Raw genomic sequence first — 20,706 nt, 5'->3', positions numbered from 1 at the left:
ATAACAGAGATAGTGCTGCCAAATCTGGGTGATGAAAGGGGGATGTAGGAAAAGAAACCAGACAGGACCCACCCTGGACTCTCAAAGCACCACATTGTCATTTACCATTTTATGCAGATGTTACTGTCACACAAACTCGTAGTTTGCTGTAGGAGTGGTGCAAAAGGGACCTCCTTAAGGCCACACACAGAAGACAATGGTCATGCTTTCATTATTTATGTCAAGTCTCACAGCTGAACACCACTGGACTGCAACCATAGTGGCTGGAACACCAACTGGGACTCAAGTAAGGGCATGATCACAGGACTTTCTTAGTAGCTTCGAAAAGTGTCACCAGCCAGCACAGCCAGCCATTTGCTATTCTGCTGGAAAGGTTCAAAAGGACTGACCCTGAGCACAGTCCATAAAGGCTCTTTATTTATGTTTTACATCTCTAGAAAAAGAATCCCAGGATTTTCCCTCCTGTGTGCTTTCGTCTTGCCTCTTCATGGTCCATGATGCCAGCTGAGGTGGTCAGTACAATGAAGCTATGGAGGAAAGAAATAGCAACTTAAGTGTAAAAATTCCAACCATGCCTCCCTCCCTCTGCTCAAGCCTGCCTTCCTGGGAAGAGACAGAGATTGATGCTGCTTAGGAAAGCTGGTGCCCGACCAGGGGACAGTGCATAGAAATGAATCCTAGAACAAAGGAGGAAATCTAGAGACCCCAGCTACACTCTGCCCTGACAGAAAACAAAGACAAACCTGGGCATGGTTGCACAGGCCCTTAAATCCCAACACTTTGGAGGAAGAAACAGGCAATCTGAGTTCTAGATCAGGGAGACCCTAAATAGAAGGCAATGGACCAGGGAAATGACTTGGAGGGCAAAGGTGCTTCTGTCATGCCTGTTAATCTGAGGTTCGTCCCTGGACCCACATGTTAGAGAACTTAAACTAAAGCCAACTAGCTAGTTAGGAAGACAGTCACTGCTATATAAACAACCTCAGCTCAAGCCCAGCCATATCCCAACATTTCAAAGCATTAATCTTTATCACTATTAATTTTTAATTGTAGAAAGTCAACTCACCCAAACTGACGGGATGGGAGCAGATTGTTCTGCCATTTTTCTAGGTCTTTGAGTTGCACATCAAATCTAGGGCTTATTACTCCACACTGTAAAAGAAAACAAAATAAATTCTTTAAACCTTACCAAAAATCTAAAACAAGATGGCTTTCATACCTGAGAGTCAATGGTTCAAAAACCAATACCCACATTACAGGCACCTACCCCGTGCATACCTTTTTCTATAAATTCCATTCAAACACTGAGCAGGGGACTCAAGAGGTTGAGACTGAAAGACTGAGTTCTAGGACAGCCAGGGCTGATCCTTCCCCGGAATCATCATCCACACATGCATGTACATCTATACCCAAACAAGACTGTACACCCCTGCCTACAGGAAAGAGCCATGTCAAGTAAGGTCAAATGACTTTGGGTCAAATGGTAGTACACGGAGAACTTCCCCCAGAACATATCTCATTATACAGAACTGAGACCAAGTAAAATTGCAATCGAAATTTCATTTTTACAGTTCAAGAGGGTTGCAAGCTTAGTAGTAGCTAGCTAAGCAAACAAAAGCCATCTTTAGTAGGTCTGCCCAACAATAAACCTATTAACTAAAAGCTGCAATACAGAACATCTAAGTAACATTGCCACCCCGAGGGAGGGTGGTAGCAGGCAGGCAACAGTGTTCTCACAACTAATTCTAGGCCATCATCTCTGCTACTCCCCCAGAAAAAAAGAGCTCCACCTTCATCACTGACTGCAAATCCTCAAGCAGGACTGAGTAGCACAGCTGCAGAAAGAAAGGCCCCCACTGTACTCAACATCCCTGTGCAGTTCAGATTACCCCTTCCTCTAAGAACCCAGAACGCCCACCCAGGACAACCATGTAAGAATTGAGGTCACACACCAAAGTAACTATGAAAGATGGAACTTGGCAAAGGCCATCCAAAAGCTTCAGATTGTATTCCCCCCAACCCCCAAAGACTGCCATTCTGACTGTCTGCTGGCTGTCATGGACCTTAGATCTTTATTCCAGCTATGGAAAAGCTCCTCAGAAGTAACAGACAAAACAGCCCTCTCTTAACCAAGCACAAGCAGGGATGAGATGAAGGCCAGACTCTAACATTTTACAATCGCTAACACCTAACTCATAGTAAGGGTAAACCTCTTTTCTTTTATTAAAAAATATTTTATTATTTTATGTGCATTGGTGTGAAAGTGTCAGATCCCCTGCAACTGCATCTTCAGACAGTTCTGAGCTGCCATGTGGATGCTGGGAATTGAACTCGAGTCCTCTGGAAGAGCAGTCAGTGCTTTATCATTGAGCCATCTCTCCAGCCCCAACCTCTTTCTTGAGGGCTACGGGCATTCTCTTATAGGGAAGATGACCTACACGTGTAATAGCCATTAGCACTGCACCACGTGTTGTTCTACCTGCACCAGGTTCATTAACTGACCAGAGACATGAGCACGACTCTCAAGTTACCTAAAACCAGGGCAAACAAAACAGGACAGATATTCTCCCGCTTCAAAAAGGACATGGTGACCAGCCTGGCTCAGAGTGAGTTCCAGGACAGCTAGGGCTACTTAATCCCAACACTCGGGAGGCAGTGGCAGGTGGATCTCTTTGAGTTCAAGGTCAGCCTGGTCTACAGAGTTCCAGGACAGGCTCCAAAGCTACAGAGAAAGCCCCTCAAAAAACAAAAGCCGGGCAGTGGTGGCGCACGCCTTTAATCCCAGCACTCGGGAGGCAGAGGCAGGCGGATCTCTGTGAGTTCGAGACCAGCCTGGTCTACAAGAGCTAGTTCCAGGCCAGGCTCCAAAGCTACAGAGAAACCCTGTCTCGAAAAAACCAAAAAAAAAACAAAAAACAAAAAAAAGCACATGTAGGATGGGTCTGCACTGCAACAAACAATGACTCAAAACTAGCACTGCCAACTCTTCACCATCTTTCGAAGACCTTGTAAGCAGTAGTGCTAAGGTCTGAATATTGAGAACCAACTTTGTAAAACAAAAACATTCACAGAAAAGAACTTCAACTCAACTGCCACTGGCCATGGGGCTAGACCTTCCTAATGCTGTGATCGTTTAATACAGTTCCCCATTTGTAGTGACCCCAACCATCAAATCATTTTTGTTCTACTTCATAACTGTAATTTTGCTGTAAATACATTCACCAACTGGGCGTGGTGACACACACACACCTTTAATCCCAGCACTGGGGAGGGAGAGGCAGGCATCTGAGTTCAAGCCTAGCCTAGTCTACAACAAAGAGAGTTCCAGGACAGCCAGAGCTGATATAGAGAAACCATCTCAAACCTTCCCCCCACCCCTCCACAAAAGAATCAGTTTTCCAATGAAAACTGCAAAAGGGTCACTCAATCCCCAAAAGGGTTGAGACCCAGAACGAGAACCCCTGTACTAGAGGTTCTCAAACTCCTTGCACATCAGAAACCTATGGACCAGGGCCACACATCAGTGGCTTACTGTCACTGCCCCAAACACCAGCTATCTATTAAACCATTTAGTCAAAGACAAGAACCAAATCAAATTTGGTTATGCTGATGACGGTTAAAACTGACAGGCAGTCTAGACCTCAGACACAACTATGACCTACACTGACAAACTCAAGAGTGGCCATAAACCCTGGCGCTTGACCATTTACTCAAGACGATTCCATCAAAATCCAGCACACTGCAGGACATGTGCAATGCATCCCTTTAATCCAGCAATGCACTGGAGATAGAGATCTGACTTAAAGGACAACCTGTCTGTCTACAGAGACCCCAACTTGAAAACAAAACGAACCCAGCACTCCACTAGTACTAAGAAATTGAATTGTTTATATCCTAAGTCATCACCTGAAGCTTCTGAAATCGCTAAGTCAACCGGGTTACCAAGGCCTTGCTCTGTCTCACACAAACTGACCAAAAACTTGAACAAGCAACCAAAAGTAACAACTGACATGTAGTTTAAAAAGCATCGCCTTAGCCAATTCCTTAAATTAGGGAAGTGGAGCAAGGCTGACAGCAGTGGGCATAACTTGCAGGCAAATACAAAATGAGAATGAAGGGTCTTACCTTGTTCAACCTGCCGGTGAGGTTCACGACGATCTTCCCAGCTCTGTGGTCGTCAATGATTTCAAATTCACCGATATAACCTGTAAACCAAATGACTAGTCTCAAACCAAAGACACCAGTCCGAGACCTAAACCTTTATGACCCCAGCACTGCTTTTTACCCATTTTCTCCCCCATGTCTGATTCTATCAGAATTCTTAAAACTCAGCATCACATGAAGATTTAACACCCAAAAACATTTTAACACGATCACCCCCACACCCCCGTATTCACAGTAGTACACTCCCAAGGCCGGGAACCTTTCCTCACGACTCAGTCTTGAAGGCTCAGGAACCCCGGCTTGCAGTGACCTGGGTCATTTAAGTCCAGACACAAGCTTGCTTCTCCCAAGTCAGCGTTCCATTTGAACTCCTCCCTCCCCCACAGACCCCCCCCCCTGCCCTGTCTCAGCTCCCAGGTATAGCCGCTCTGCCTTGGCTTCCTTTAGGACTATCTCCTTATCCGTCAATACTCACCATGCTTCATCATCACGGTTAGGAACCGAACGATGACTTTGGAGCAGGGCCTGATGAGGACCTGGCGTTTGCCTCTCTTCTCTGCATTGTTGATGCTCTTGAGAGCATCGGCCAGGACGTTCATGCGCACCATGGTGGCTGAGGAATGAAAACATGGGATATGCATGCATCAACATCCAACCATGCACCAGGCCTGTGAAACTCGTCTTCCTACTCCCACCATAGGTCTACAGCAACATTGCCATCAGCCGCCAAAGTTCCCGACAACTACCCTGTTCTCCTGCACTCGGTATCTATTCGCTCAAGACATTCACGCTCATGCCACCCGGCACACAAATAGCCCGAGAAAAGTGACCCAAGCCCAGACTCATTACGGAGAAGATAACCTTAGAAACGGCGGGACTTATCGGCTGGCCAAACGGAAGGTACGGAGAGGCTGTCAATACAGCCCAAGTTTGAAAGTTCTGGCAAACATCTGCCAAGGTTCTCCAAGTCAGCAGTGTCGGCGGTTAGCGCAACTTAGGGTAACTCACTTTCGGGTGCCGACAACAAGCCTCCCAGGAGCGAAGGCATTGGGTGACGGGGCCCCCGCGGCTTCTTACACGGCTCTAACAGGGCGTGGGGACGCAGCCAAGGCGCATTTCACGTGCAAAGGGCAAACCCCGACTTGCTTTTCCCTAACTCAGCAGTGAGAGGCTGGGCGGAGACCCCAATGACAACAGCGGCCACGGCTGCTTGCGGCGCTCGGGACTCTGGAGCGCCCGCAAACACGAGAAGACGCAGGGCCCACGCCGGCCACCGTTCCCGCCGGGCCGAGCGGAGCCCAGCCTGCGGCCGTGGGCCAGCTCCCGCAATGAGTCGCCCATGGCGGCCCCGACCCGCACAGACGGAGACTGCGACCACGGAAGGGCTCGATGAGCCCGCGGGACCCCGAAGTCGGTAGAGGGATGGCGCGGATGCCGGAGGATGAGCACGGAGCTTCCCAGAAAGTCACTCACCGGCACGGGAAGATGGCCGAAAGAGGGTGGGAGGGCCGGACGCACGGAGTTATGGGAAGCGGAAGTCCTATCGCGAGACTTCATTGTCACACGCCCGAAGCAAAAAAAGTGCGGGTGATTTCTGATAGGAAGATCAATGCAAGGGCGGGGCGGTTGAGAGTGGAAGGCTGAACTCTTAACTCTTTAGGTCTTGCGCTGTAGTTCACGGTAATCCGGAACTCGCCGCAAGCCTCCTGCCTCAGCATCTAGGATCCTGGCATTAACACCACAGTTGACTTTTCTTGGGTTTTTGTTTTGTTTGAGTTAATGAACCTCACTAGGTAGCTACGGCCGTGCTGGAAGTGTGTAGACCAGGGTGACTTCTGCCTGATTGACAGCCTCTGCCTCCTAGTGCTGGAATTAAATGCATGCACCACAACACCGTTTTTTTGTTTGTTTGTTTGTTTGTTTTTGGTTTGTTTGGTTTTTTTTTTTATTAATTTGATTGGTTTGATTTGGGTTTGCCTTTTGGAGATAGGATTTCATCAAAAATGGCCCATGCTGTCCACAGATTAATGATAATCCTAACTCAACATCTCAAGTAGGATTACTACCATGGTCCCCTTTTTCTTCTCCTCCTCTTCAGTCTTTTATTATGTAGCTAGCGGGGGCTGGCCTCAGATTAGTGATCCTTCTGGGACTGATTACTTGCCTACCTGGCAAAGGTGTTCAGTGTAGTGAGCATTGCCTCAGTGTCCCGGCCATCCCTTCTCTCATCTCAGGGGAATCTTCATTGCCTAGCATAACTCACGCCGTCCAAGGACCATTTGTTTTTTCCAAAGTTTATTAGGATTTTGAGCACAGGTCTAGCTATGTAGTTCCGACTGGCCTCAAACTCACCATTCTCCCCAATGCCCTTGATGTGCTAGCTCCTTTGTACACTTACCTTGTTCTGTTTGCTAAAAATGCGCAGTTTGCTTTCTTTTAATGCAGGCTAGAGTTAGAAAAACATCTCTTATTTTCAGGGCTTTTTGTTTTCTTCTAGTTTCTCTGTGTACTCCTACCTCCCACCCCCGATTGTCTTGAAACTCACTCTGGAGACCAAGCTGGTTCCAAAGTCATGGAGATTTACCTCTGCTTCCTGGGCAGAATCTGGGATAAGAGGTGTGCCCCGCCGCCGCCACCACCACCACCACGACTACCAGCAAAGATTTATTTTTATGAGTACGGAGTACTCTATCTGCATGTATACCTGCATGCCAGAAGAGGGCATCAGATCACATTATAGATGGTTGTGAGCTACCATGTGGTTGCACAGAATTGAACTGGGGACCTCTAGAAGAGCAGCCAGTGTTGTTTTGTTTTTCTTTTTCGAGACCGGGTTTCTCTGTAGTTTTGGAGCCTGTCCTGGCTCTAGCCTTGAACTCACAGAGACCCGCCAGTCTCTGCCTCCCAAGTGCTGGGATTAAAGGGATTAAAGGCGTGTGCCACCACCAGTGTTAACAGCTGCACTATCTCTCCAGTCCCAACACCTGTTTACAAGGGTTTCCATAGACAGGACATAGAATGTACACCTCAGTAAACTGCACACCTCCCTTACTCAATTGTTGTACCAGGTACTTGGAGTGATGGAGCAAAAGCAGCAGCTCCAATCCTTAGGAAATTCCAGTTGTAGGCAAAGACAGACAGCTAATCAAGATAGGGCCACAGTCAGCCAGGGTGGCAATGTGAAGTGCTCTGAGGATGTCTGTTACCTGGGAAGTTGCCACAGCTCCCCTAAAGGAACTGTTTTCATAGCTTAGCTCCTAACAAGTGCTGAGATCTGTGATATAGTCTCCATTTCACAGGCAAGAAAACTGTCATCTTGCCGGGCAGTGGTGGTGCACGCCTTTAATCCCAGCACTCAGGAGGCAGAGGCAGGCGGATCTCTGTGAGTTCAAGGCCAGCCTGGTCTACAAGAGCTAGTTCCAGGCCAGGCTCCAAAGCTACAGAGAAACCCTGTCTCAAAAAACAAAAACACACACACACACACACACACACACAAAAAAAAAAAAAAAAAAAAGGAAAAAGAAAACATCTTATATGGACCCGATATGAAAACTTCAGGAACTCAAAGCAAGGTGGGGGTGGGAGGATGGTAGTTAAAAGTCTAAGAAACTAGACTCCTTGATGGGGACTTCCTAGCTGATCCCACAGGGTCCTGCTATGTAGGCTTGGTGAGCCACAGCAACTGGATGCTTCCACACTGATGAGGAGCTCCTACGGGAGGGAACCTGTGTAGAAATGGGTAAGATGCTGGGCAGAAGGGAAGTAGAACAAAGAATCCTGTTGAAACTGACTCACATCTGTGATTTGTTATAGACAAACTATAGAACCTGGAGAAAAATGACTGGCTGGCATTTAACTGCACTGTAAAACCCTTTTTAAATAATAGCCTGGAATCCTAACACTTGAGAGGTGAAGGCAGGAAGATCAGGAGGCCTAAGCCAGCCTGGGCTTGAGACTGCCTAAAAACACCAAAGCTTCCACACCCTACAGGGCATGAGGAAGCTTTCAGGACCCACATACTTTTCTTCTTGACCCCGCTCATTTCAAATGTCTCCACGTGGGGCCTTGGAATAACAGAACCTCATGAGGGCACTCAGACCAGCCTTCCAAAGGGGACTTAGGCTATGGCCAAAGGTAGCAAAGGTGGTTTCAGCTATATGTGACTAAAACCACATATAGCTGAGCAGGTGCTACACAGATGCATGGTTGAAGACCAGTGCTTCTTTTTGATTTTGAACCAATTCTTGAGATTACAAGTTAGCAATTTCAAAGCCTCAGACAACCACAGGAGTTGTGATAACCTTGGCTTGAGACCTCCAGCCTGTTCCTGATGAGACCCCAAGTTAAAGCATCCAATTTGCGGTGTAATTTTAAAAAGCAGATGTCTACCAATTATCAACCAGCTGTGTTGGATGAAAAAGTACGTATTCTTTTGAGCCTCTTTCTGCCCCCTATTGGTCCCTCCCCTCTCCAGTGTTTCCCTATCTAGCACAATGCCTGGGTGTTCCTTTTAAGAGTACCTTGGAGGGCAGGTCTATAACAGGGAGGTTACTAATTAGATTCATAAACCTGAACAGTTAACAAAAGTGAGACAAAGAGGTTCCAGATTTTTTTTAATTATCCCGCTTTTACACAAAACAAAGTAGAAGAAATGATTAAAACTGCCAAAGTAGTTAATTGGTAGAACATGTATTATTCACACACACACACACACAAAAATTCCAGGTAGGAAGGCAGGCTTATTTACAAGAAAACATGTAAAATTAAGGTGGGTGTCATGAAACATTAAAAATAAACGAACAAACACATGCTACAACAGGTGTCACTGTTTACAGTGCTGAGGAGGTGAGAAAACAGAGGCAGATGCACAAGGTTTAGGCTTCACAGATCAGTGCAATGGATCCACAAACTATGATACAGCTAGTTCATGGGTTAAAGAGTTGTTCCCAAATGTGTCCTATTTTGGCCCTCAGAGGTTCAGTCCTGAAGATTTCAACTGCTCGAAAAGTCTATCTAAAAGTCTACCTATAAAGCTTAAGGAGTTACAAACGCTACCCAGCTACGTCAGCAGTCTGTCTCAGCTACAACCCTGCAAGGGGAAAGTCAAACACCAGTATAGACACTGCTTCCAAGTGTAAACCCGGAGCCACTGAAATACAGCCAGCATCATGGCGAGGGGCTGGGGGCAGGTGGGGGGTGGATTTCAGGACTTATTTTTAAAGACTTTTTATCTGATCTTAAAAATTAATGGATGTTCTAGTTTTCTACTGAGAGAACAAAGGAGACTTTTATATCCCTAGCTAGCCTTGGAGTAAAGTCACAGACATTTTAAGTCAGCTGAAAATCCAGAACAAAGAGAGTGCTAAGATTTTCAAATACAATGTTCTGGAAGATTATTGTTCAAAAGCTGTTCAAGGACTAACCTGAAGCAGCACGAAGGGAATGAGGTTGGTCTAAGTTGGCAGATTCCTCATCTGAACAAAGGGGCAATGCCTTCTAAATCTGCTACATTTCATACACTAGGGTGTGCAATTTTATCTATTCCGTGGGCATTCTCCCACTGTGGAAAATCAGGAATGAATCTTAAGTGATCTCTTCATCAAAAGTGGTCACTTTACTCACAAAGACAAGACAGCTTGTTAAGCAGACTGTGGAAGCAGACAGTAGAACCAGCTTCCTGTAGCCACAGACCACTACCTTGAACACAGCTAAAGCAAACATCAACAGTTACCCAAAATCACAGTTCACTGGACAAAAGAGCAAAGTTCACCACCCTAGGATTTTAAAGGAAGTTGTCAAAAAATAAAACGAGTTCTACTGATGAGAATGCACCCAGCTACACCTGGCTAGACACAGCACAAAGCCTGGCCTGTGTGAATCTATTAACAAGGGCAGAGGGAGGGGAGCAATGGGCCACTGTAACATTTTAGTATCCAGACAGCGCGGCACAACTGTTCCCAGGGGCAGGGCGCACTCCACTGAAGCCACATTATTCGTTTTTCTTTTCTTTTTGCTTGAGAAGCTTGTTTATCTCCCTTTTGGCCATTCCAATATACTTCAAGATGATTCCGTGTTGATTTAGTCCAGGAAGCAACAGCACAAAAGTCACTTGAAATAAAGAAATGAAGTTGAGGAAACAGAATCTAACTCACAGTTGAAAGCAAGTACACTCTGGACAAGTCATAGGAGACGCACTGGCCCACAGGATCCCGTCCCAGCACGCCTTCCCAGCACTGCGCTTCCTATCCCACTACTCTTCACCTCCCACAGGGCATTAATAAACTCCCTCAGAACAAGGGCCAGACTTCTTTAAGATCCTTATGTAATCACAAGTGATTTGCTTAAATGCTGACTATGAGATTCTCTGAGCCTGGAGTTATAGGCCATTGTGCGCCAGCATGAGTGCTGGAAACTGAACCAAACAAGTGCTTTTAACCGTGGAGCCCTATCTTAAGTCCTGACTTGGATTAATCTCTTTGTTCTTGAGAAAGGATCTCATGTAGCCCAGGCTGGTTTTGAATTTGACATACAGCACATACCTGGGAATGACTTTGGACTTCTGCACCTTCTTCATCTAGGTCCTAAGTGTTGGATTAGTTTTGTCTAATACTGGGTATCAAACCTAAGGGCTTGGCACACACAGGGCAAGCACTACCAACTGAGCTATGTCCCCAGCATGGCTGGAGTCTTCAGTCGTCACTGTGCTACACTTCCACAGGTCCTGGGAATACCCATTTCTCTACCTGCTGACCACACTACAGTTAGACTTCCCTGCTAAGATGCACATGTGATGTTTCCTCAATGACTTACCGATCAGGTAGGTGAGAAGCAGGTTGTGAACTTGCTGTCCCACCCAAGCAATGGCAGCAAGAGAAATGATCATGGTCATGAAGTACTGTTAAAGAAAAGAACGAGAACTCGTCAGCTCTAAGCAGCAGATCACCAAGGGCAACTCTGCGGTTTGCTGCACCGCTCCACACAGCGCACAGTGAGCAAGCATAAAGGCTTCTCTCCCCACTCTACAGGACCAGAGCACCATGCTCCACTCGAAACACACAGCCACTGTGGGCTTAGACAGCTTTCCTTTAGAGGCTGGAAAAATAAGATCATTTCTATTACTACTTTTCTTTTATAGAATGTAGATACATTCCCTCTTGGCATTACTGTCTATACAGATTAATGCTTTGAAATATAAACTATGCTACCTTTTCAGTTTACAACTTTCCACCAACACTAAAGCTAAGAGACGAGAACATGTTTTTATGTATTGTCTTTTACTTCAGCATGAGGAAAAAAACTTCTCTCTACTATAATAAAGTTATATACAAAGATAAATGTTACCTTTCAATGGTTTAGTCTACCACATATAACACTCATGAATATATGTAGGCATTATAACAAAGGGTAGTAGGTATTGAATTTCATCCCTAAAAAGGCTGTTACTAGACTGAAATCACCGTAAACTCAGTATTTTGGTTCACATTTTAGTAAGTTAAAAAAAAAAAAAAACACAAAAACAAAATACCATTTTAGGCTTTTCTTCCTTCAGCGAAAAGAGGCGTTTCCACCAGCCCACAGCTCTGCGTCGTGTTTTTACAAGATTACTGCAGATTTCATGAAATCTTTGCTGCTGTTCGGTGGTCCTAGAAAAGAGAGTTCTCTTTTTGTTATAAGTAAATGGCGATCGTACAGTTTATTTAGTTATTAATTTTCCTGAGAGAGAAATCTCGCTCTGGGTGCCCCCGAACTCACGATCCTCCTGCCTTAGCACTTTAAGGTGCTAAGATTATAGCTATATATGAGCCAATGACTGGAAAAGTTAAAACTCCTGATCATTCTGCGTCTGCTCCTAAGTGCTCAGAACACAGGTGGGGCCTCCACACATCTTCTCAGGAAAGGAAAAACAATGGGTCAACCACTGATTCCAACTTTTTAAAAATTATGTTACTTTTACTTTATGTGTGTAAGAGTTTTGCCTACATATTTGTCTATGATGGAGGAGGGTCATCTGTCTAATGTGTTACTTTCATTGGTTAATAAACTGCCTTGGCCCTTTGATAAGACAGAAAATTAGGTAGGCGGAGTAAAGAGAACAGAATGCTGGGTAGAAGGCAGTGAGGCAGCCGCCATGGAGCCAGCCGCCAGGTCAGACATGCTGAATCTTTCCCGGTAAGCCACACACATTATTAGAAATGGGTTAACCAAGATGTGAGAATTAGCCAGTAAGAGGCTAGAGCTAATGGGCCAAGCAGTGTTTAAAAAAATACAATTTGTGTGTTGTTATTTTGGGGCATAAGCTAGCCAGATGGCCGAGAGCGGCAGGAAAGCAGGCCTGCTCACCTCCTCACTACATGTCTATACACATATAAAGTGCCTGGTGCCTATAGAGGCCAGATCTAGAGGGTGTTGGATCCCCTAGAACTAGAGTTATACACAGTTGTGGGTACTGGGAATCGAACGCAGGTCCTCTAAAGGGGGACAAGTGTTCTTAACCTTTGAGACCTTTCCAGCCCCTATCTTAAGACATCTTTCACAGAGAAGGAACATCTTTTACATAAAGTGTGCTCATGCATATGTGTGTGTGTGCGCGCACTTGGGTATGTATACATATTATGAATGCACAACATGGTATACATGCAGAAGTGAGAAGACAACCTATGGAAGTCATTTCTCTCCTTCCACAATGTGGACCCCAGGTTTCAAACTCAGGTAATCAGGATTGGCGGCAGGCACCTTTACCAGCTGATCCACCTCACCAGTCCTTATGTATTAACTTCTGATAGATTAACGGTTCTAAAGCCACATTTGATTAACTACAGAAACAAGAGTCAACTTTTATGAGCTGTATTCACGATACAAATTTGGTTTTTCTATTTCAGTTTTTTTTAAAAAGAATGTGCTTGTCTTTCTTTTTTTAATATTTATTTATTATGTATACACAATATTGTGTCTACATGTATGCCTGCAGGCCAGAAGAGGGTACCAGACCTAATTACAGATGGTTGTGAGCCACCAAGTGGTTGCTGGGAATTGAACTCAGGACATTTGGAAGTGCAGGCAATGTTCTTAACTGCTGAGCCATCTCTTCAGCCCCCTTTAGTTTATTTTTTAGCTCCAAGTGAATTTTGCATTGTGCCCATCAGTGCTCTAAGCAGCTGCATCAGAGTATCTGAGTAGAATAATTTCTATACCAGGTAAGCAAGATGCTCAGAAGATAAAGATGCTACTGTCATGCCTGGTGACCCAAGTTCAATCCCCAGCACCCACATGGAAGGAAAGTTGCCCTCTGACTTCCACATGTGCACATGGGTAAGTGCATGTGGGTGGCAAACACACACACTTGAGCACATGCGAATGCACACACAGAGAGAGACAAAAACGAAAGAGCCCAATCCAAATTCCTTATAAACTCAGCTCCAGTGAGAGAAAATGCAAACACCAAACAGAACGGATAGGCCTCTAGAAGAAAGTCATTTCTAATCTGTCCCTCCGCTATTTTTGTGGCACTAAAAAGGTCCAGTACTAAAAAGGATCAATGCTAAGAACCACACTGCCCTCTCGCCTGCTAGCCGGTAAAATGCAGGAACAGTCGGAGGATTTCACAGAATATCCAAGCTGCTCATGATCAAGGCTACACTGTGGTTATAACATTCCTTCTTTCCCACATCATCCATAATCAAAACATAAACCTCATCACATGAATGCTATTTTTTTTATGATTTATTTTTATTTTATGTGCATTGGTGTTTTGTCCACATGTATGTCTATGTGTGTTAGATCTTGGAATTATAGACAGTTGTGACCTGCCATTTGGGTGCTGGGAATCGAACCTGGATCTTCTATTTATTTATTTATTATATATATAATATTCTGTCTGTGTGTATGTCTGCAGGCCAGAAGAGGGCACTAGACCTCTTTACAGATGGTTGTGAGCCACCATGTGGTTGCCGGGAATTGAACTCAGGACCTTTGGAAGAGCAGGCAATGCTCTTAACCACTGAGCCATCTCTCCAGCCCCGAACCTGGATCTTCTAAAAGTGTTCTAAACCACTGAGCCATCTCTTCAGACCCCATGGATGCTATTACTACCAAACTTCTGTCTATCTCTCTGAAGACTTTCCTCCAGAATTATGAGTTAGTGGACTGCTGTCTGGGCTAATGTCAAGGCCATAAACTTCCCCAAACATAACAGCATTAAATACTTCATGGTGAGGGAAAAGCAATTTGAATAACAAATCCTAACACTGACCCATTATTTTTTAAAGAAACATGCTTACTTAAACCATATTTTAAGCTAAACCATATTTTAAGTTAACTCCCCAAATTATATGAGCTTGTTCTTACAGATCCAGAAGGTACATAACACAGGCTCTCATCTTTACAGATTATATAACTTGCTGTCATTTGGAAACACAAAAAAAATTAAGGGCACAGGCAGAACACCAATCAATTGAAAATATCAACTGACAGAGAATAATCTATTCCGAAATCTGGTTCTTTTCATTATGTATGGTTTTTCCTTCCTCTAGCAAAGAACAGAACTCATGGTACCATGTGTTCTGGAAAAGCACTCCTAATACTGAGCTCTGAGATATCCAACATTCCACTGGAATTTCAAATAGTTACTGTAATCCTTAACCACTTAACTATAATCTTAGGAAGTCCTGGTTAATCATTCAAATAACGGTAAAAATGAGATCAACAGCTCATGTGTAGCCAACAGTAGAATCTCCTCTTACCTACTCACAATGGACTTGGTCAGCTACCCCTGCACGGCCTCAATGCACTAGCTCTCTCAGCCTTCAACACAACATCCCTCTTGGTTTGTTTTGGGGAATGTAAAGGAACACTGGTTGTGGCTGTGACAGGATCTCTCTGTGTAGCCAAGACAGGTCCATAGCTTGTTATGTGTATAGCCCACTCTGGGCTCATTATCACAATGTCTGTCATCCAGAGTACTGAGATTAGCGGTGTGCGCCAACCCACACAGCTTAAAGGTCCAATAATGTCTAACAATTAGAGGCTTTTCTGTGTTGGAGGAAAGCTTGTGAGAGGACAGTGTAACAAGAGAACCAGTCACTGACCTTGACAAGCAGTTGTCCTCCTGTGTACAAATGAGGCCTCACACACACACAGAGACACATTTAAACAAACTTGAGTTCAAGGTCCTTTGAAGGAGCTAGCTGGCTTTGCTGGCAAAGCAACATGTTGCAGAGACTGGTGACTGGAGTTCCATCCCCAAGGTCCATATGCGGTAGGAGAGAACAAACTCTGGGAAGCTGCCCTCTGAGCTACACATGTTAGCACATGTACCCATCCCCAAATAAATAAATGTAATTTAAAAAAAGTTCTGTAATTCTTATTTAAAACAGCACCTTTAAAAGATACCCTCGCCTGCTGGACAGTGGTGGTGCACACCTTTAATCTCAGTGCTCGGGAGGCAGAGGCAGGCAGATCTCTTTGAGTTTGAGACCAGTCTGGTCTACAGAACTAGTTCCAGGACAGGCAGGGCTACACAAAGAAACGCTGTCTCCAAAAACCAAAACCAAACAAACAAAAACATATTAACAGGAACAATAATAAAAATAACAACACACTTTCTTTAAGAGGATAGTGGTAGTGCACACCTTTAATTCCAGTACTCAGGAGACAGAAGCAGGTAGATCTCTGAGTTCAAGGCCAGCCTGGTCTACAGAATGAGTTCCAGGACAGCAGTGCTACACAGAAAAACCCCGTCTTAAAAAAAACATAAAGAGAAAAAACCAAAAACAAAAAAACCTCACTCTAAGTGTAGAAGTAAAATTGAATAAACATCAACAGATAACAAAGAAAGTTTTTGACCAAAGTGACATACAAGGACAATAGTACTGAAAATTCACTCATTTGAATTCAGCTAAGAAATTCTTCACATAAGAGCAATGACTAACTCCCAGCCGGTGTCTGATGGTTATAAAACAGTCTTCATTAAGCACAGTACACTAATCATACATAGCCACCTACCATTTATTAGAGCCAAAAATCCTTGGTGCTAGAATGGGAACAAGGTAGTCAGCCAGGCACAAAAACATAACAAAGCAGGAAACACCGGACAGCACAGATGGATCGAGATAATAGATAATCCTGTTAAAAACAAAGAAAATTAACCAGTTAGAAAACCAGTAGTCATTGTTCCTAACCAAAGGTTTTTACTCCCTAGCCCACAGCCTCTCAAAGACGGGGCTGTTTCCTTTCTAATTCCCTCACAAGTGGATTTCAGGAGGCATGCATGTTGTCACAGTTATAACAGTTAATGTCACCAGCAACAATCAAAACTCAGGAGTCCTCAATATTTATTAGGAAAGAATACAAAGGAAGGGTGTTGAAACACAGAAGTTTGAATGCGCAGGATTTGCTCAACTGTATCACATTACAACTTTACAAAAGGACTACAAATTCTAGAAACTGGGTAAGCTGCTTGCAAAAAAGGCGTTCCTTTTGGATTATGTATTACAAAAGCGTCTCTAAGCATAGGCTAGGAGCCATCTGAGCACTTAGCAATAGCAGCCCTCACTTACAGGAACAGCAGGGAAACCACGCCCGCGATGGCAGGTGGAAACCAGGCTCTTTCCCAGCGAAGGGCTCTGTCAGCCATCAGCATCACTTCTCCCCATCCTTGCAGCTGCTCTTCCAGACCTGCAGTCTCCACAGCCTACATGCGGTCAACAGTGCAGGGTGTTACTTTACCAATCTCAACACTTAGGTTGCTAAAAGAATAAAAGCCTTCCAAGGCATCAGCCCGCTATCTTAAACTAGCCAAGTCATGAAAAACTGCAATTTTGGCAACAAACAAGAAAATCGTCAGGTGGCAGTGGCACACACCTTTAATCTCAGCAGGCAGATCTCTTGTGAGTTCGAGGCCAGCCTAGTCTACAGAGCAAGTTCCAGGAAAGCTCCAAGACTACACAGAGAAAACCTGTCTTGAAAAACCAAAAAAGAAAAAAAAAATCTATGGGTGGGAGAAAGTCCAACCTTTCTTTAATGGTCACTTTAGCACTGGGCTGTGTCCATGAAGTAGCATAATACTCCCAAGGCTTCACAATGTGGGGATAAACATTTCAATATTAATAAAAGTGAGCTTACTATGGTTAACTAATATCCCCAATTCACCCACAGTGTCATGCGGCAGTGCTCAGAACACTACTAAATTGGATCCTCTATCGTTCGCTCATTTCAGGTGGCTGGCACTGCCTGTTGATTGGTCATTTATTGATTTAGGCCTTTCTAAATCCATCAAGAAAACAGTTAGTCCGGACAATTTCTAAAATAGCTCTTTGTATGCTGGAATTACTCCAATGTTGGCATGGCAGTCACTGTGGAATTAGAAAAAACTCCTCCACTCAGTTATGTGAGGCACTTAAAGTCCTCCAGAATGGTTCCTCATTGCTGACGGTGGAATCATGGCTAGGTTTCAAATTTCTCTGCATATTTGACAGCTGGTCAAAAGCACACCTTTAGGGTGAGCTATTGTGACCTAAACCCTTCAGGGAAGGAAATTAGAACAAGAAGTTGCTCAGTCTGTGTAGGGCCCTGGATTCAACCCCCAGGAACACACGGAACCCAAGTGACAATATAAGCTTTTCACAAAGGAATATGAAAGTGATAGAGCACAATATGGACTTGGACTACTTTTAATTAATATAAAATCTGTGTCATAAGTACTTCTTACTATATTACATGCTTAATACTGATATCAACCCAAACTAGAAATTCTAAACATGTCACATGCTATACTTCAATTCATGCGCCTCAAAACTGGAAAAGATACTTTTACAGCCTCCATTTAGGGTGAGGGAACTGAGACAAAAAGACAAAGATAACATATCTAAGTCCAGGAAATAGAAGGTTAATGGCTTTGCTCTCCTTAAAGTGATAGTGCTTTGATGGAGAAAGTTGTTCGTAATCAGGTCCTCTCCTGTGGTAATTTCCTTTAGTATCAATTAATCCTCTTACTGGATTGTTTGCTGGTGTGTGTGTTATGTAGGGGGAATTGAAGAGTACAGGGCAAGCATCTCTATTGGATTGTTTGTTGGTGTGTGGGGTGGGAGGGTGGGTGTGTGCGTAGGGGAAATTTAAGGGGACAGGAAAAAGCGTCTCTAAACAGCAATGCAAAGCGAAAATCCCGCCAGATCCTCTACTGTCCTGTAGACACTTTTAGCTTGCTGGCTTTTAGGCTCTTAGACGTGCAAAAGCAGAAGCTACAAGCTGGTAGTTGCTCTTTTCATTTCTGATATGTGCCGTCTTTCCCTGGCGAATGACAACAGAGCAAACAAAAGACCTCTCCCATTCCTGCCTAGGTGATGCAGTTATATTTGTAAAACTAGCAGGACCTGGTGATGCACAGCTGCGGTCCCAGCACTTGAGAGGGGAAACGGGAATAACAAATGCAAGGCAAACCTCAATACATAGGTCAGAGCCAGCTTGGCTACATGAAACCTTGGTCTCAAAAAAAAAAAAAAAAACAAAAAACCCAAAAATCTGTAACGAAGCAAATGTGCCCTCCTCTTATACCACCTCGTACAGTACCTTCAGATCCGTGCTAATCATTCTAAAGTGAGCCCCCTCGCCAGTTCCCAGATAAGTGCCAGGACCTCCCACTGTCCTTTCCGCTGAACCCACTTTCGGCTTCCTGCGGTGAACTCGCAGCGAGCTACCACAAATTCTGTGTCAGCGATAACTAACTCTGTAGCAGCCCTTTGACCCTCCACCTTCGCTTAAGTTTTGGGCGGAAAAGAAGCCCTCATACAAATAATCTACCGAACATGAGATTAAAACCCAAGAGGGCGGAACAGGTAGGTCTCCGGCCTGAGCCCCGAGCGTTAGACAAGGCCCCTGGCGGCCGAGTGCCCTAACCTGCCACCCAGGTTCCTTCTTGTCACGGCCCTATTCTCACACTTCCTCACTTGCGGTCCTTGCCTCATCGTGCATGGTCCAGGAAGGACGTTGGGGATCGGCAGTAGAGACCGCCACAGTAGAGATGGGCAGGGAGCCGCAGGATCGGGCCTGGCAGCTCCCTGGAGGCACCGAGACCAAGAGGCCTAACCGGAAGCGCCGGGGACAAGTCAACGACCGCGACTCACCAGCATGTTGCTGCTGCGGTTATCCCCTTCCGCCATCGTTCTGGACGCGCGGTCTCAACGAGCAGAAGACACTCTGCGCCGACACCCGCAACGCGACCGAAGCGCGAGGGAACGCCCCGCAGCCTGCTTATATAGGCCGGCTGCCTTTCCCCGACAGCCCTCGCGAAACTCGCTCCTCATTGGGCAGAAGGCACTCGGCTACTGGGCGGCCAGGCCAACCGGCAGCCAGCGCATGACTTGAAATCCAGGTCAAAGGAGAGAGAAGCTGCGCGGAGCCGAAAGACTCGGACCAATCAGAGCTCAGGGGTGTGGCCCGCTGGGGGCGGAACGGAAGGAAGCGGTTCAACCGCCGTCTCTAGGCGCTCGCCCTGCTAGATCAAGGCCGCTAAGGCTCCTACTGCTTGACGGAGGGAGTGGAGGCTGCGCCGTGCCCTGCGTCGGAGGCTGCAAGGGCGGAGGACGCTTTAGGTTCCTGTGGCACCTGCTAAGATTTATGACTGGAAGGCTGGCGGCCCCCATGTGAGAACTGCTGCTGCCATCTCGCCATCAGTAGCAGGCCCTGTGAGAACACGGAAGATGCACAAACTCTTAAAGACCTTTAGCAGTCAGTTTTTTGGGGAAATAATAGTTGTGGCGCACTTCAGGTAGCTAGGCGAGCGCGTAAGATGGAAGGATGTATAGGTGGATGAGTAATTCAGATGGAGCGCTTCACATTGATACGGGCTAATGTGTGTGGGAGGAAGCTATGTAAAATACTGACCTCAAATATTTTACATCTAGGTTATTTTTTTTTAAAACATTTCGTTCTTTAATTACCAGGTTCTTCAGTTCCTGGGAGGTTTTGTAAAGAACTTGAAATAAGCCCGGCCCTACCTGGAGCATGATGGTTCTAGAAAAGGGGCATACAATTTGTCACAGACCTTGTGGAAAGTACTTGGATAAGGTACTAACTAGCACAACATAGTTATGGCTAAGAAGCTCGGGTGAAGTGCTGCTTCGAGGAATTGGGGGTGAGGGAGCAGGTGATATGACTAGATCGATACAGAAACCTTAATTGGAGAAAACTTGGAGCCTAGAGAATTCCCTCCACCTCAGTATTGGGAACAAAAGGACCAGAACAGCTGCTCCACAGGCTAAGCAGTGAGGGGCCCATAAGAGAGGCCGGAGTACAAATGGGCTTTAAAATCCACCATTTCTACCCTGGGAACTTGGCTGTTGCTTCAGAAAGCTCCGGAGTTTGGTCGTTGTTTCCAAACGCTGTAAGGCCAGCTGCTGAGGCTGAAGTAGCTGAAGTCCAACAGCATTTTCTCTAGAGCGCATTGTGTGCTGTTCCCAGCCCTGATCCAAACGGCCCAGTGATTAAAAACTCCTACGCATTTTGCACAAGAGATTTCTGTACCAGATAATGAAGCCCTTATCACAAATC

At 45.3% G+C, this 20,706-nt stretch overlaps 2 protein-coding genes across 2 annotated transcripts; both read right to left on the bottom strand.

Moving 5' to 3' along the window:
* Positions 1–395: 395 nt before the first annotated feature.
* Rps15a (ribosomal protein S15a) lies at positions 396–5,701 on the bottom strand. Its single transcript, XM_041665971.1, has 5 exons — positions 5,638–5,701; positions 4,640–4,777; positions 4,126–4,205; positions 1,067–1,152; positions 396–527 (listed from the first exon to the last, which is right to left on the bottom strand). Exons 2-5 carry the CDS (start codon positions 4,770–4,772, stop codon positions 434–436), a joined length of 393 nt encoding a protein of 130 aa, XP_041521905.1. The 5' UTR covers positions 4,773–4,777; positions 5,638–5,701; the 3' UTR covers positions 396–433.
* Positions 5,702–8,764: 3,063 nt separating this feature from the next.
* Arl6ip1 (ADP ribosylation factor like GTPase 6 interacting protein 1) lies at positions 8,765–19,450 on the bottom strand. The gene is made up of 6 exons (XM_041667232.1): positions 19,281–19,450; positions 16,719–16,852; positions 16,165–16,284; positions 11,690–11,807; positions 10,975–11,059; positions 8,765–10,272 (listed from the first exon to the last, which is right to left on the bottom strand). The coding sequence occupies exons 1-6, from the start codon at positions 19,314–19,316 to the stop codon at positions 10,154–10,156; spliced, it is 612 nt and encodes a 203-aa protein (XP_041523166.1). The 5' UTR covers positions 19,317–19,450; the 3' UTR covers positions 8,765–10,153.
* Between the last annotated feature and the right edge of the window lie 1,256 nt (positions 19,451–20,706).

The sequence above is a fragment of the Microtus oregoni genome, unplaced genomic scaffold (genome assembly GCF_018167655.1).
Source record: "Microtus oregoni isolate MIOR12 unplaced genomic scaffold, Mior012 000016F_ref0000370, whole genome shotgun sequence".
Classification (NCBI taxonomy): domain Eukaryota; kingdom Metazoa; phylum Chordata; class Mammalia; order Rodentia; family Cricetidae; genus Microtus; species Microtus oregoni.
The sequence above is the reverse complement of the archived record's forward strand: the minus strand, read 5'-3'. Positions and strand labels throughout refer to the sequence as shown.